Here is a 17,281-nt window from a genome sequence, read left to right as displayed (position 1 = left end):
ATCACAAAAATGTGTATCATTTTGTGAACTATGCTGAAAATTATTTGAAGTGACTCCCAATGTGTTTTCAGCTATATGGTTGCAAACAGAACTGGAACACTGCCAAAAAAAAAAAATGAGTTTTTTTAAAAAAACAAACCATTCCTTCTGGCTATTTCTAAGACTGATTTGAGGGGAAAGGCATAAAGAAAGGTAACTATTTTATCAAAAAAATGTATCAGACACCTTTTATGTTTGGTACTTTTAATTCATTTCATTAAAAATAATTTGGCCGTTGATTTCACCCATGGACACACTCAAAATCTACGTCCATTACCCAGGCATATTTTCTAATGTTACAGATGCAAAATGAATCTTTAGTTTTTGCTAGTCCCCAAAAAGCTTTCCTCTTTTCCTCTTCTATATTCTGTCTTTATTTTTTACTTTGCAGTCCTGGGAGGCCCATGTCTGCCTCAAGATGATGATTTGGTTTTTCTTCTTTAACCTGGTCATGTACAAGTTACATTATCAGCTTATTTGACATTGACTCACATTTGCATCCCCAGAATAAGTTCAACTTGGTAATTATGCACTGCTTTTCTAAAATGCATTATTGGGTTCAGTGCACTAGGATGATTTTGTTTCAGATTTCTGCATCCATACTCATGAGGGGGACTAGCCAGCGATTCTGTCTCATGCTGTCTTCCTTTGATTTTGAGGTATTATACCAGTCCCATAAATTAAGTTACAGAATGCTGCTGCCTGTCCTCCTGTGCACCTCCTGTTGTCCTGAAAGAGCTTATGTAATCTGAAAATTTTACCTTCCTCAAATGTTTTTTTTTAAATAAATTTATTTACTTATTTGTTTATTTTTGGCTGCGTTGGGTCTTCATTGCTGCGTGTGGGCTTTCTCTAGTTGCGGCTAGCGGGGGCTACTCTTCGTTGCCGTGTGCAGGCTTCTCATTGCGGTGGCTTCTCTTTGTTGCCGAGCACTGGCTCTAGGCGAGCGGTCTTCAGTAGCTGTGGTTCGCTGGCTCTAGAGCTCCAGCTCAGTAGTTGTGGTGCAGGGAAGTCCCTCTACCCAACATTTAAGGAGGGATTTCCCTGGTGGTGCAGTGGTTAGGGATCCGCCTGCCAATGCAGGGGACACGGGTTTGAGCCCTTGTCTGGGAAGATCCCACATGCTGCAGAGCAACTAAGCCCATGCACCACAACTACTGAGCCTGCGCTCTAGAGCCAGTGAGCCACAAGTACTGAGCCCACATGCCACAACTACTGATGCCCGTGTGCCTAGAGCCTGTGCTCTGCAACAAGAGAAGTCACCACAATGAGAAGCCCGCGCACCGCAACAAAGAGTAGCGCCCGCTCGCTGAAACTAGAGAAAGCCTGCGTGCAGCAACAAGGACCCAAAGCAGCCAAATATAAATAAATAAATAAATTTATTAAAAAAAATATTTGGTAGAATTTATTTATAAAGTTGTCTGGGATAAAGTTGTCTGGGCCTGGTATTTTTGTTGTGCAAAATCTTAAAATATTGAGTGTATCCACCATAACTGGAAGTCAAGTTCTCTACGTATTTCTGTTTCCTCTTGAGTCAGACTTCGGTCATTGATAAGTTTCTTGGCATCTGTCCATTTAAAAAGTTTTAAATGTATTGGTGTGAAGTTGGTCATAAGTTTCTTTCTGGTCAACCTCTGTTATATTCCTCCTTTTTAATTACTTTTTGTTTCATCTCTCTCTCTCTTATTCTTAAAAAAATTATTAGTGATTGTAAATTTTATTTTTTTTAAAGAACTGTTCTTAGAATTTATTGACCTACCTGTGTCATTTAATAATTTCTTCTCTTGTCTTTATTAATGCCTTCCTTCTGCATTCTTTTTTTTTTTTTTTTTTGCGGTACGTGGGCCTCTCACTGTTGTGGCCTTTCCCGTTGTGGAGCACAGGCTCTGGACGCGCAGGCTCAGCGGCCATGGCTCACGGGCCCAGCCACTCCGTGGCATGTGGGATCTTCCTGGACCGGGGCACGAACCCGTGTCCCCTGCATTGGTAGGCGGACTCTCAACCACTGTGCCACCAGGGAAGCCCCCTTCTGCACTCTTTGGGTTTGTTCTATTTCTTTTTCTGACTTCTTGAATATGATGCTTAGATTATTACTTTTCAGCTTTTATTTTTTAGTGTAATAATTTTAGTGCTAAATACTCTAGGCACAATTTTAGCTGCATCCCACAAGTTGTGATAGCTAGAGTTTTCATTATTATTTAGTTTTAAATATATTTCAATTTTCATTATGACTTCTCTTTTTTGACATATGAGCTTTTTAAAAATATGTTTTTAATTTCCTAAAGTATGGGTTTTCCTAGTTATATTTTGAATATTGATTTCTATCTTGTTTGCATTGTAGTCAGAAAGATGTGTTCTGTATCATATTAATTCTGTGAAATGTGTGAAGCTTGCAGTATGGTCCAGTAGGTGAGCAATTTTATTTATTTTTTTGCTGCATTGTGTGGCATACAGTTCCCTGACCAGGGATTGAACCCATGCCCCCTGCAGTGGAAGTGCGGAGTCTTAACCACTGGACTGTCAGGGAAGTGTCAGCAATTTTTATAATAGTTCCATACATTCTTAAGAAGAATGTGAATTTCCCATTTGTTAGATGGAGTGTCCTTTTAATTTTTTATTATCTTATTTTTTAATTGAAGTATAGTTGGTTTACAATATTGTGTTAGTTTCAGGTGTACAGCCAAGTGATTCAGTTATATATTCTTTTGGAGCATCCTATTAAAGTCAATTAGATTTGGATTGTCAAGTGCGTCCTCAGATCCTCCATGTCTGTACTGAATCTTTTTGTTTATCTGATTTGCCAGTGACTGAGAGAAGTGTTAAAATCTCTCATTATGAAGCGCGATGCGATGCCAATTTCCTAATAGTTCCGTCAATTTCTCCTTGAGTTTTTGTGATTTTGAGGCTATGTATTAGATAGATGCTTCTCTCTCTGCTCATGACCCTGCTTCCAGTGGAGTTTCTGGCACTTAAGCCAAAGGTGAAGACCAACAAATTTGCCCATGTATATTTCTGATGCACCCAGGAATAGTGTTGAAAACAACAACCAGAAACACTCAGACCTGCCCAAGAGCTTTTATAATATAAGAGAGAAAGCAGAGAGCTGCACTCTTAGCACTAAAGACATGAGTATGAATTGTACCTTCTTCTGAGGTGGCCTTGGAAATACTTCTCAAGGATTTTGACATAACATCTGGTTGGCAGAAATAATACCTGTGTGCCCTATGTACATTTTAGAACATACATGAAACAGGTAAAGCAGAACCGGAAGCTCTCCTTGCCAAGAATGTGAGAAGACAACTGGGAACTTGGACTATATATAAGCAGGGTGTTTTCTCTCTGTTGTTTCTCAAACTACATGGACAAAGCATTAAATCCAAATCAAAGGAACATGTTTTGAAGCAAACTGATGCATAATTAATCCCTCTTGTTTCTAAGAGTGCACATGAAGAAAGCTACTGCTGATCAAAGGAATAGTTAATAGATATCCAAAGCTTTTTAGAGTTTTATCACTTGCTAAGTTCTTTCAACAGATTTCTTTGAATAAGACTATGAAAATGCCCCTTAACATGAAAGAGACAGCAAATCATCAACTTTGTGTCCTTGAGTGTATTACTCCACGTCTCAATTTCCTTATCTATCCAGTATTTGTTGCGTGTATATGTCTGTGTGTCTCTGTTTGTGTGTGTATATTGGAGGAGAGGGGTTAGACTAAATGGCCTCCAATCCAGCTTCTCAAACGTTAACAAGCATATGAATCACAGGTCCATATGGAAATTCTGATTTTTCAGGTCTGGGGCAGCCTGAGATTCTGCATTTCTAACGGGCTCTCAAGTTCTGCCCAGACCGCTGGTCCATGGGCCACATGTGGATTAGTGAGGCTCTAGGCTGCATCTCTGACACTTCGTGACCTGACGATGACTTCATTAATAGCAATGGTGCTTCATATTGATGATCCCTAAATACAGCTGTTCACATTATAAAACCCTAAGAAGACCTTTTTTTTTTTTTTTTTTTGCGGTACGCGGGCCTCTCACTGTTGTAGCCTCTCCTGTTGCGGAGCACAGGCTCCGGACGTGCAGGCTCAGCAGCCATGGCTCATGGGCCCAGCCGCTCCGTGGCATGTGGGATCTTCCCGGACCGGGGCACAAACCTGTGTCCCCTGCATCGGCAGGTGGACTCTCAACCACTGTGCCACCAGGGAAGCCCAGAAGACCATTTTTGAGTGAAGAAATCCCCAGGGCAAAAAGAGACCTCAGCTACTGAGGAATGGGTGACAGCATCTGTAAAGCTGGACCAGGATGGTGGAGGCAGAGAAGGAAGATGTGGGCCCATGCTGGGTGTGATCTTGAATAGCAGCAGATAAGATCTGCCAACAGATTGGATAAGAGGTGTGAGAAGAAGGGTGTCAAGGCTGATGCCAAAAGTCTTGGCCTGATCGTCTAGTAAAATGGCATTCCTACAACAGAGCAGGAGCAACTGAGGAAGAGCTGGTTTCGGTAGGTGGGGGTGGGTGGTGAGTGAGGGAATCAAGAGTCCATTTGGGTGTGTTAACTTGAAGATGCCTGTTCTCCATTCAGATGGCCGTTTCCAGTAGGCTACAGGCATCCAGAAGGCAGCAAAGAGGCCTAATGCTAGGAATGAAGTTTTAGAGTCATCAGTGTACACACAGTACTTACCTTTGTTATCTCATTTAAAGATCACAACACCCTATGGATTTGTGTTATTATTATCCTCATTTTAGAGGTGAGGTGACTGAAGCAGAGAGAGGCTAGGTCTCTTGAAGACCACATGATCACTAAGTGAAGTCCAGCATCTACCTCCACAGCAAGGAGGGGCCAAGGACCAAATATGTCCAGTGCAATTAATGATGAGGATGCCCCCTGCGATTTGGTGAGAAGCATCGGGGGAAGAAGGCAGGCAGAACTCAGACTCAGGGGACAGAACAGCTGACAGACTTGCAGCACTGAAATGCAGCTCTGGCTTACATTCCAGCCTCTGGTGAGTTTGGTCCTAAGACACTGACAAACTCCAGGGCTGCTCATCAAATTCAGTTACTGGATCTGCAATGCTGGACAGAAGTGGGCTGGGAGGTCCTGCAGGGTTACTGCTCTGCCACGAGGTCCTCTGGCAGCTGGCACTCTCTGATTTGTCTTTCTAATGGCACTGCTAAGTGCTTGACGGGTGTCTGCACTGATCTGAAAGTAGTGTTTTCCCCATTTGATGCCAAAGACTTCTTACCCTAGCAGTGTGCTTTAGCAGCTGTGGGTGGGCTTGGCAAAGGGGGTCCTAATGGACGCTGATGCTTATTTAGAAAGGAGGGTCATGGGGCGCTGCCTGAGGGAATCGCCGAGGCCCCATCCTAACTAGAGAAGAGAATGAATGGATTCCTAGAGCTAAGGAAGTGAAGTGATACCCTGTAAGACAGCAGCTGACAAAGCAGCTATGGGGTATTTGATGTAGAAGTCGTGCTTCCAGTCTGGAAGTGGCAGGGACATTTAGTCAAGTGGAAAATCTGTCCAAGGTGGTGCATCCCTGTGCTTCACCTACGGGTATTAGAGCTTCGAGGGATAACTTCTGCCAGGAGAATGCATTCAGCCCAAGGTAACAACACAGGTCAGGACCTGCAACCGTGCTGGGTTATGAGTGACCCAAGGACAGCTTTGTGACCTATGTAGTTTTGCTGCCGGTAGTAAATACTTCATAAATAGTTTTTGGATAAATGAGTGGAAATTAAGTAGTTGTTGACATCAAGAGGCTCATCAAGATTCAGGCAAAAGGTGCTGGTTATGTTTCTTTAAGTTCTGGTTTAAGAGGAGGTTCTTTCTCAATGTTAGCAAGCAATAGCATGTAGTTAGCATCTAGTAAGTATTCTAGAAATTATTATAAGAAGGGCTTACGCTATTAGCAAACTAAACGATATTAATAAAAATGTCTGGCTAGACTGTGCAGATCAGTTTTTGGGTCTTAGTTTTCTCTGCTGGGCAGGAGCCCAGGTGAGGTCCACATTCCCTGGCACCACCCCTCTCCTGGAGTACTTCCGTTGTAACATGGAGTGGTTCTCTCTGGGATGCTCTGTTATCCAGTGTAGGTCAGTGGGGGAAGTGACGTGTTAACAGAAAGGCCTGGAAGGACCTCTATGTCCTTACGGCATGAGAACTCAGAAGACAGAACTTAGGGAATGTTATAGCCAAATCACTGAAATCCACCAGTGATTATGCCCGGTTTCCCTCCAGAATATCAAACACTTGCCCGGATTGAATTCCAGAGCTGGCAGAGAGAGAGGCCTGGACGTCAGGTGTGCCTGCCTGCTGACCTGGATGATGGATGTGATTCCCGTTTGTGCTGGGTGGTGCTAGATCCCCACGCCCCCCACTTACCGCTGTTGCTGCGTTTCCGTAGGCCATACACGCCTGCTGGCCCGTCAGCCTCTTCAGGAACCTCCACAAGATCTGAAATCTTGAAAAGAGGGAACAGCGTGGAATGAGCAATGTCATTTCAGAGGCCGACTGAGCAGAGACTGTGAAACCAGTCGAAGAGCTAAGGTGGAATTTACATGACACTGTCTTAAGAATCGCATCATTGCTCTTCTGTCTGTTTGGTTAACTTCAGAGAGGCTGTGTGCTCTCTTACGGGCACTGTCCCTCCCTCCCAGCATCCAGAGCAGGCTCTGGGGTTGGCACATGACAAGTGAATGAGTACCTATATGCACAGGCCATAGTTAGGCTACTTCCCAGGAAGAGACGACAGAGAGAAATCAGAATTCCTGCCCACATCCTGTCACTTCAAATGGCCAGTAGAACTACAGCTCTTTCTAGGTGAGTGTTAAATATTAATTATAGAGAACCAGATGCACTACTGAGGGATGCATAACTTAGGTATGAGTTAAATGTTGTTTCCATTGCTGCGAAAAGGAATTGCTTTTGTAATAACAAATTCTGCCCTTTCTTGTGTATAAGAGAAGTCATAGTTAGAATTTAGGTTACAGAAATAACAACAATAATAAAGCAGCACTCTAAATAGCTAATTGTTACCAATCATCTAGCACGTGCTGTTTTTACGTACTTTATATGAATCATCTCATTTATGCTTCACAATAATCCTCTGATAGGCCTATTTTTCAGATAGGAATCTGAAGCCCAGAGACAATCAAGAACTCAACTTGAGGTCTCAGAGCTCGTAAGTGGTGGTGGAGCTGGGGTTTGAACCCTTGGTGTTGTCTCCAGAGCCCATGCTCTTTTTTTTTTTTTTAAAGTATAGTTGATTTACAATATTATGTTAGTTTCAGATGTACAGGATAATGATTCAGTACTTTGCAGATTATACTCCGTTAAAGTTATTTCAAGATAATGGCTGTAATTCCCTGTGCTATACAGTAAATCCTTACAGCTTATCTATTTTATGTAAAGTAGTTTGTATCTGTTGACCCCATACGCCTAATCTGTCCCTCTCCCCTTCCCTTTCCCCTTTTGGAACCATAAATTTGTTTTCTATATCCGTGAGTCTGTTTCTGTTTTGCATATCCATCATTTGTATTATTTTTTAGATTCCACATATAAGTGATATCAGACAGTACTTGTCTTTCTCTGTCTGACTTATTTCACTGAGCATAACATTCTCTAGGTTCGTCTCTTAAGCACTGTGCTTCACCCAGCAGTATAGCTGGACTAGCTCACATGGGCTGGTGAGAGCCTTTAGGGTCCTCACACTAGTAGCTTGAAACTGGCCACAGTGGGAGTATTTACAGCATGGAAATTGGAAAATGCTACAAGTCGGGGTCCAGCCCTCGTTGGTCAATAAACATTTACACCACAGATCGCCTCTTTCAAAGGGTCAGATGCCTTACTTCTATCTGTGCGTCTCTCGCCTCTTTAAAAGAGGAATTTAGGGGGCCTTAGAGGAGAGTCATATTTGTAAAACAATTTATTTATATCTTACTAGAGAGGAACAAGTTTGCCTTCCTAACTCTCCTCATCAGCTCTAGGGTACTTTAGTACCACCTTCCTGAGACTGATTTCTTCTTACAATTTAGCTTTAAGATTTATTTCAGCCATTCTTCCTTTTATGACACATCAGAAAGAAGAAAAAAAAAAGTCACAGGGTCTCTAAGTCACTTGTATGCTGTTCCTCTGAAGCTCACTATTTCTGAATAGAAGTTGCTATTATTATGTTGATTTAATCTTACAAAACTGAAGATTATTCCTAAACTAGCTAACCAACTCCTAGAAAGTTTTCGAATTTGGTTTCTGCTGATCTTCCCAAAGCCATCAAGCCTTCTATATTCTAGAACATTTGAAAGCACATGAGAAGAAACCTAATGATTTAGAAACAGCCAGGCAGCAACAATGTAAAGCAAATGCCTCTACAGCCCTGGAAGAAAATAAACCTTTGCTATGTGGTAACATGTTCGCTTTAGGATATAACAATACTGCCAGGATGGCAAGAGGCTGAAGTTCATTACTACTGACCCTGCAGGAAGGAAGCAAAGTCATGTTAAAGTAGCAATCAATTGTTTCTGTTTGCTTCCACTGAGGCGATTTGGACTCTGGGGAAAGAGTGAAGTGACAGGTGTTTAAGTACAACTTGATTTGTCTTTGTCTCCCTGCAGCTCTCAGAACAAAGCCTTCACAGAGCAAAATTCCAAGAAATATTTACTGATGGAACCAGTGCCAGGAAGTATAAGTGGACTATGATGAACGAACATGTTATTGACACTGAACAAACTATGCTTTTTGCCCCTAAAATCAGTCTGTAGGGTCGAGATATTGCTAGAAATAAAGCTGTTTTAGACACGAAAGCAGACTGGACATCCCTCAATTATGCCTGTGATGGTCTTTCTGCTCGTAGCATCAGTCACAAATGTGGAGGCAAAAACGTTCACTGTCTCCCGCGGAGTGTTTCTCAGGATGTCTCCTTGCTGTGATGAGCAAGAGCTCAGAACCGCAGCAGCAGACATTGCTGCTCATGCGGGCAGGTCAGGCCCATCTCTGGGGAGCCTTCTCTCTGCTACAGAGTTGTGTGGCATCTTGGGACATTCACAGAAATTTTGGTTGGGACAGTCAGAGAGAGGATGATGATACCAGGTCACAGAGGTGCACACAACACTCATTTTAGATCAGGTAAAACATAGGAGAGAGGTGCTTGGGAGGGTGTGTGTCCCATGGAGGGAAGCACCCTGCTTCCACGCCACCCTCCTCTCCTGGGGAGGGCAGTGTTTGTGTGAAAGAAATCAAAGGGTGTATCTTGCCTTAGAGAGAGAGGACTGAGAAAATGTGAGAAATGGCTGTATTCTTGAACTGGGATGTAGCTGGAAGGAGAACTGGACGCAGCTGGGACTTCTCTGCTTCTGCCCCTTGTTTGGGTTGAACCTTTCTATGCGTCAGCAGATAAGCTAGTAGTGGTGGGTGGGGGAGGGAGAGAGAGTCAATGAGCCTGAGGCCAGGAGCGTGGTCTTTAGGAGGAAAGTAAAAGGATCTCTGGGGGTTGGCCCCAGAAGGTTAACCTTTAGTGGCCCAAAGGCACTTGGAGCTCCCTTTAAAGGCTGCCTGACCCCCAAGGGACTCCCCCCGCCTGATGCATTTAGGTGGGACTCGCACTCCACGGTGCCCGAGGGAGGAAGAGGACAATTACCGAGGTTCCGTGAGGCGAACTGGAGCCGCTGCCAGAGCTGCCCTTCTTTGTTCTCTGGGCCAGGGAGGTGCCGAAGCGGAGGGTCTCATAGACAGGGTCCACCTTATTGCCGCAGGCTGCAGCAGAAGAGAAAGCTCATCTGAGAGAAGGGTTTCCTCATATCTCGGTCGGGATAGACAACCACCTCTCATACCTCTTGGGTTAATGGCATTGAAAAGTAGGTCCTGCACAACAGACCCTCTTACCCCTGGGAAAATGGGGCTTTTGTGGTCAAGTTTCCTCGCACGCTCCCCCCACGACCTGTGCCCATTTCCCAGGTCCCTCCACTGCACTCAGCCCTCTCTGCTCCCAAACCTTTGCTGATTGACTGGTTTTCCTCTTTGTTATCCACCCGCAGGACTGCAGTGCCAAGGTTCTTCCCAGAGACCAGCTTTATTTCCTCTAGGGAAAGGCCCTGCTCACCAAGGTACGAAGTCTCATGACACAAAGTTTGCAGTAGGAGGCAACCTTTTTGAAAGACTTGGACGTTACCAGGCTTCCTGGGATTTCTAATTAAAAGCTTTCTAGTTTGTAAATTTCTAGTTTAAAAGTTGCTCCCCCTGCCACCACCAAAAGGCAAACATAAATGCAGAGATTTTCAGAAAGGGAGAAGAAATGGAACTGAAGGATATTGTTGAGGAATATATTCAAGCCAGAAATACCTAAAAATATAAGACACTTTTTCCTCATTAAAGAATAAACAATATTCAGTAAGCTCCTTCCAAGCATTGGTCTATAATGTATATCTATTTTCTACAAAAAATTATGAAAAGCAGCCATTGCTGTTTTCATTGTATAGGGGCCAGCAGGTTGTGTAGCTTGTTTAGACACACAGTTGGTCAATGGAGGAGCTGGGCTGTGACCCAGGTCTATGGGATGCCAGGCTCCATGCTCCTTCCACTCTGCCATGCTGCTGATGGCCTTTGGGACCTGGGTTCTTTGAAGCTTCATCAGGGAGAGGACAAACATTTCTGGAGAATTGGGTTCACCTTAAGTTTCCCCTCCAGCAAAACAAACAACCATAACCCAATTAGCCACCAAACGAATGCCACCCCCCGGCCCCCCACTGGTACGGCAGCACCGGGACCTGGGAGAAGAGCAGCCGTCAGCTCTGACGTCGCTGCTCCAAACCCAGCTCAGCCCACCAGGTCCCAACTCACCAATGGGCATAACTTCTTTAATGCATCCGAACTGTTCATGAATGAGCAAGGGGGAGCTGTAGTAACGCCGAAACCCCTTTGGCTGGAGATAGAATGAGAAAGAGAAGGGCTCAATGTTATTGATGCGATGGAGAAAACCCCACGAGAACTCTAAAAATGAAACCAGTTGGTTCCTCTAGGGGTGCCTCCCTGTCTCCCTTTAAGATGCTGACATGTCCTGTAATTTATCCCTGGGGTCAGGTTGGGAGGTACAGGTGTCAACAAGCAAGCTCCACTCCCTCCAGAAAGCAAGCCCCCAGCCCTGCCCTCCCCCGTCCCGCTTCTCCTCTGCAGGTGCACATGGCAACCTCCTTTATGTTGGGCTCCTGATTATTTCCCAGGACACAAATGGACCATCGTGTGTTATTTCACCACGTGGTTCATGAACATCATTAAAAGGTCTGGGCATGGGCAAGCAGACCTCACAGGTAGACCTGAAGTCCCTTGTATGTCTGATGAGCTCTACGCAGAGCTTTGTGTTCTAGATTCCGTTCTGTTTTTCTGACCCCTCATCCATGGTTTCTGCCTTGGCTTGTGGGAATCACCATGGGAGGAGAGGAGGGGAGCACGTGAGGCAGGGGTTTGGGAGAAGAGGACACTGCCAATCAGAGTACGGAGATGAACTCTCTAAGAATCCCGACTTACTGTACCCCAGTGTTAGATGGGAACTGAAGGGTCCCACCCCTACTAGAATTCCAGGATCCCTTCCAATGTTCCTAGCAAGTGGTACCCTCCTGTGAACACTGCTGGGGATGTGGACAGCAGGAACTCTCACTAATCCTGGAGGCAGGTCTTTGGTGACATGATCTCTGATGGTTAAGACTTGGAACCTACTGATCCTAGGCCTTTTCCTTGAAGCCACAGAGGATGACAGAATTCTGTGTGACAGATCTTAAATTTTTCTGAAGACAGCTGTCATGCCCCAAGTATGTCTAGGGTAGACATTCTTGGTCCCTTCTATAATTCTTTGGCCATCTTAGTTTCAACTATTCTCAAAAGTGTTCTGGGTGGCTTTTTTATCATTGTGTGGCACCAGTACTGAAGTCCACCCCTGAGATGCGACAATCAGCCCAGAATGGGCCAGGCTGAGCCCCCAGCCCTTGGTTTGGCCACCATGATCTGTTACAGGGTTATAGATGTTTACTACTCTCTCTACTTCTGTGGGGCGGCTCATCTCTATCCCATTCTTGATACGCACTGAGCTGTCAGACAATTAAGCTGGGGCTGAGGGGGTTCCTGGGATGCCTGCTTTTTACTTGCAAAACCTGGACAGTCCCAATGCTAAAATCGGGAAAGTGCTGACCCAGGACAAGTTGTCCACTCTATGAAGGACACTGAGCCCTTTCCACATGTGCAACATGCATCTCCTAAGTTGACAAAGCTCCTCCTTCCTCAATCATTATGCCAACTAGGAAGCCACACTGTCCAGCCAGAGACGTGGAGGGTACCTTCCCGGTGTCCGGTTCTCAGGGTGCTGCCGTGAAATATTTTGAATGGAGTGATCTCATCGGGCAGGTAGGTGCCCTGAGCAGCAGTTCCGGGGCACACTCTGGGCACAAGCCCTTACCAGCTTGCCCATGCACCGCTGGGGTGCCAGGCCATCCATGCACTTGTGGTGGACACTCATCTTACAGGCCTTGCAGCGCAGTCCATGCTTAGCATTTGTTCCTGTCAGATATATGGTGAGCTTTGGTTAGGATACAACCTACTCTTCCCTGGCGACTTGTATGAAATCACTGAAAAAGTGGTCATTCCCATAACCCAGCTAATTCATCTTCCTGTGATGTTTATATGAGGATTTAAAAATGGACAAAATATTATGGTAGATCCTTTTACCTTCTTCCATATTTTCTACCCAAAGTATCAGCTCTGGTTTCCTCCCGCCCCTTTCCTGTTTATTCCTCCAGACAACCTCAACCTCCTCTGCTTCCATTGCTCACTCAATTCAAGCTTGCAAATCCCACTTTCTTTGCTCTTCATATGGATCACATTTCTGCTCTTCTGTGTATCTTGCTGAGTAGTCCAACTCCTGAAATTCTACCTGTTTTTACCTGAATTCCCATCACACAGTCTGAACTATTGGGCAAACTCTCTGGAAAATGACCAATAAAGGGGAAACAGCGTGGTCTGTGTGAAAGTGGGGCTGATGATGGTGTAAAGTGGGGGATAGAGGGCTCGATCAGATACCAGCCCTTGCCTGGGGGAAAAGGAAGAGGAGGTGGGGGGCAGTGAAACTACCCCTGCAGTGAGTCACTTAGTGTCCTGGGACAGAGTGCCATAACAGGTGAGAAGAAAGAAAGCAGAGGAGGGAGGAGAGGCAGAGAGTCATCCTGGCCACCGTGTCCAAAATCTTGGCCTGCACCAAGGCCCAAGGCAGCAGCACTGGAGAGGCATCGGAAGGACAGACCAGAGGGTGGGATGTGGGAGCTTCAGGAAGACAGGAGTGGTGCTGGGCACCTCATTTGTTGTTTTAGAAAGTGGCTGGATGGAGGTGAAGAGAGGATGTTAAAATGGGGTGTCTTCTGTCTCCACTGGGTCCAGGACAGAGGATACAGGACAAGAGGTGCCATCTGCTCTGACTTACGAAAAGGAGGTGGCAGGCTTCCAAGCAGGTCTTAAAAATGAGGTGCCAAAATGGATTTCACAGCCCTTAGGTGACCAAGCAAATCAAGCCTATTGGAAAAGCGGAAGGGAGGTGGGAGGCTGGAGGGAGCATTTCTTTGTAGAGTTGTTGAGGCACTATTAGTTTTATCCCTAAAACTATGCTTCTCTACATAATGAGAAGAAGGAGGTGCTTTCTTCTCTTCTCAGTCTCCTCCTACTGAGAGGGATTTTGAGGAGATTTGGACACATGGCTGTGGCCACACCCATGGGAGCATGTAGGTGAGGGATACGGGTGACCAGTGGTCCTGCCAGCCTACCAAGGAGAAACAGCCATATAGGCAAGGCCTGCACCTTAAAAGCTTGTCAGCAAAAGGATGTGTGAATATTTTCCATGGATCACATGGAATGCTGCCCAAGAAGACCAGCTAGAAAGGCAACGAGCTTCCCTCAGTAGGAATTAATATGTCCATATGCCGTGACACATGAGGTCACAGGTCTCCCCTATATATCATAGCTGACCACAGACACAAAGGGAGGACAGCCCAACACATAAAATCCACCCTCTTCTCCACCACTGCCTCCTCCAAACCATCACCACGCCTTATCCGGACCAATTCCTGACTGAATTGCCTTATCCATTTTTGCCTTCCTCCACTGTGTGTAGAATCTCCTACTTAACGGTCTCTCGGTAGGTTCTCCCTGCCTTTCTGATGTTATACAAAATGCTCACCATGGTGGCGAGACTTTGTATGATTTGGTGGGTGCCCATTTCTAACTTTGTCTCAGGCCAACCCCTCTTGTTCACCAGGGTCTAGCCACATGACCTTCTTCAAGTTCCTTAAATGCACAAGCTCTTGAATCCCTCAGGGTCTTTACACATGCTGCCCTGTGTGCCTGCAATGCTTGTCTGTAGCTCCTCACTTGTTTCACTGTCCTCATCCTTAGGGCCGCTTGTCATTTCTTCAATGAGGCCTTCTTGGGAAGATTCCCCCTCCCCGCCTCTAAGTTATCTTTTTCTCCTGTTAGTCTTTTCACAGCGCTCTGTTGTTATCTTTCACAGGATTTATCACAGTTGTTATTTATTTGAGAGTTCGTTTTTGTCTTTTCCTCTGGACTATGAACTCAATGAGGCTAAGGACTGAGTCTGTCCATTTGCCACTGTATACCCAGCTCTGGGTATGATGCCCAATAAATACGTATTAAAGAAATTAATGAACGAATTCCTTTGTAGTCAGTCACACACATACTGAAATCAGTGGTGACTGATTTAGATAATTAATTGAAGTTGATTTCATCGATGGTGTAGGAATGGCATTCAAGAGCTGAAAGAGGACTTGGAGATCATCTATGTGTATGATTTTATTTTATTTTATTTTTTTAACATCTTTATTGGAGTATAATTGCTTTACAATGGTGTATGTGTATGATTTTATTTCACAGACGAGAAGCCTGAGGATCCAAGCAGTAGAATGACTTGCCTCAGGTCAGAGAAGGTCCTGCTTAGTTTCACTCTTTCCCTGCTTGACCCAAACATTTCCTCCTATTATTTGGCTTGTTTAACCTACAGGAGGATGCAGCTGAGGATAATGAGATGATAAAATAGGGACTATGAGAACCTGAGAGTCAGCTGAGAAAAGCAACAGGAAAACTCTTGACTGGACAAAGCCCTAGAAACCCTTCAGGAGGTATTACCTGAAAACTCCCTTCACGAAGGCATCATTTAACACAAAGTGTGTCTGCTGTTATAAATACAGAAAGTTAAAGTGACATATAAACACACCATAAATTACTAGGTATGTGTGCTTGTTCATAAATACTAGTTGGAAAATCTCTTTTCCATTTTGAAAATAACCACTTAGCTGAAAGATTGCAATGTCTTCAAAAGACTGGACTTTGAAGGCAGTAACTTAATTTTTGTTTTCAAATAGAGAATGCTATTTGTGCCTTATGTGAGAATGTAAGTAAAAGCTTCCAAGAGGAAAGTTATTTCATTGTGTGCTGGACTCTGAAATAGAGCCATTATATATTAAGGTATATTTTCCTGCAGACCTGAACACCATAATTTCAGTTTTCCTTGCTTGTTCTAAAACACTCCACTGTATGAGTCAGACCACCAGCAATTATTTGGTTTTAGGTGTTCCAATTTCTACCATGGAATAACAAAAGTGACTGAAGAGGAAAGCTTGGATTCTGTGGCTCAGAGACTAGTTCAAAGGAATAATTTACATCCCAGCAGTGGCATTAGTTTACTGTAGCAAGATATGGAGAAGCTATAATCTAACTTGTTTTATCACCACTGATCTCCATCACAAAGGCATCACTGAATGTGACCGTTATGCCTCAGTAGGGTGGGAAAAACATGATTTTAAATTTGAACCTGTCTCATGTGGGCTCTTTAAACTTAAGAAAACTACTAACATTTTTGGAGCTTCAGCTGTCTCATCATCAAATGGGAATAGTACTAACTACTCTCAGGGTTGCTAATAGTAATAGCATCATAATATATGCAAAGGGGATGGCATGGGTTTACACACTTGGAAAAATAAAGATATCACTGGATTTTGAGTAAATATGGTGGACTGGCAACATGAGTTTCCCACTTATTCATACCAAAACTCCACTAAAATTAGCAAGAATAAAAAAACGGTATAAACGCCCAATTAACAGAGTTACTGGGAGGAGTGGCAAGAGTAGAAGAAAGTTCAACATACATTTGGAAGATAGCAACTGAAGGTGTGGTAAGCAATTTAGCAGATGAGAGGAAGATTGGATTTCCCAATAGCAACTTGGAAACTAGAAGGTCATGGAGCTTCAAAAACTGTGGAATTTCAAAATTCTGCAAGAAGAAAATTTCCACCCTAGAATTTTATACTCAGCCAAATTACCAACAAGTATGAAGGCAGAATAAACACATATTCAGATCCTCAGGAATTAAAAATATTTAACTTTCCACACACTCTTTCTTAGAAAACTACTGAAGAATGTGCCTTAGAAAGATGAAGAAATAAATCAAGGAAGAAAAAAATATCAGACTCAGTGTGCAACACAAGAATATAGAGGAGAGGTAAATGATATGCCCATATGACAACACAGTAATAGCCCTAGACAGGAGCCACAGATGAAGTGAGGCAGTAGACTTGGGAAAAAATGGAACTTAAACATTTATAGAGCTTTTTTAGATTTGGATATCATAATAGATATGGCATTAGACAAGATATATGAGAATATATTAAAAAAACAAGTATAGGTGCGTGAAAAGTTAAGGTAATGAAAAAGGCAATTTCCAGTATGAAGCAACATAAAACCTGTGTAAGGAAAGAAATGTAATCATGGTACAATACTAGAATCAGAAGTGAGCAATGGTCATAATAGTGTATAAAGTGACTAGTTAACACAAAATTGTGATAAAACTATTTGGGAAGACAAGAGAGCAAGGGAGCAGCAGACTGTGATGTGACTCTTGTGGGAAACTGAGAGTGAGGAAGAAGTGAACAAGCAGGGGTTGCTGGAGGGGTTAGAGCTGAATCCTCATCCTCTATAGCAGGAAGTCAAGACATGTTTGATTCATCAATAAATCGTAGTAGAAGCACAGGATTTAGAAATACTGAAATGAATGCCAGAAGCAACAATTAAAAAGGATGAAAGTTGTTGACTTTCAGAAGCGAGTCTGGGTTATAGGATGAGACAGTTTCCACTGTAGTATTTTCAGTACCATCGGTACCACCTTTAAACTAGTCTCATGTACTACTGTGACAAAAAGCAAAGTTGAA

General features: G+C 43.8%; 1 protein-coding gene across 3 annotated transcripts in view; it reads right to left on the bottom strand.

Annotated features, from left to right (window-relative positions):
• The window catches only part of STAC (SH3 and cysteine rich domain), a 100,356-nt gene that overhangs the window by 28,892 nt on the left and 54,183 nt on the right, over positions 1-17,281 (bottom strand). For all 3 annotated transcript variants that reach the window (XM_060110105.1, XM_060110104.1, XM_060110103.1), the window contains exons 3-6: positions 12,475-12,575; positions 10,869-10,950; positions 9,670-9,785; positions 6,420-6,498 (exon numbers count right to left, since the gene is read on the bottom strand). In XM_060110105.1, the coding sequence (XP_059966088.1) occupies positions 6,420-6,498; positions 9,670-9,785; positions 10,869-10,950; positions 12,475-12,575 (378 nt within the window). The remainder of the gene's footprint in view (positions 1-6,419; positions 6,499-9,669; positions 9,786-10,868; positions 10,951-12,474; positions 12,576-17,281) is intronic.

This window comes from Mesoplodon densirostris, chromosome 10 (genome assembly GCF_025265405.1).
Source record: "Mesoplodon densirostris isolate mMesDen1 chromosome 10, mMesDen1 primary haplotype, whole genome shotgun sequence".
NCBI lineage: Eukaryota > Metazoa > Chordata > Mammalia > Artiodactyla > Ziphiidae > Mesoplodon > Mesoplodon densirostris.
This window is presented reverse-complemented; position numbering and strand designations above follow the sequence as displayed.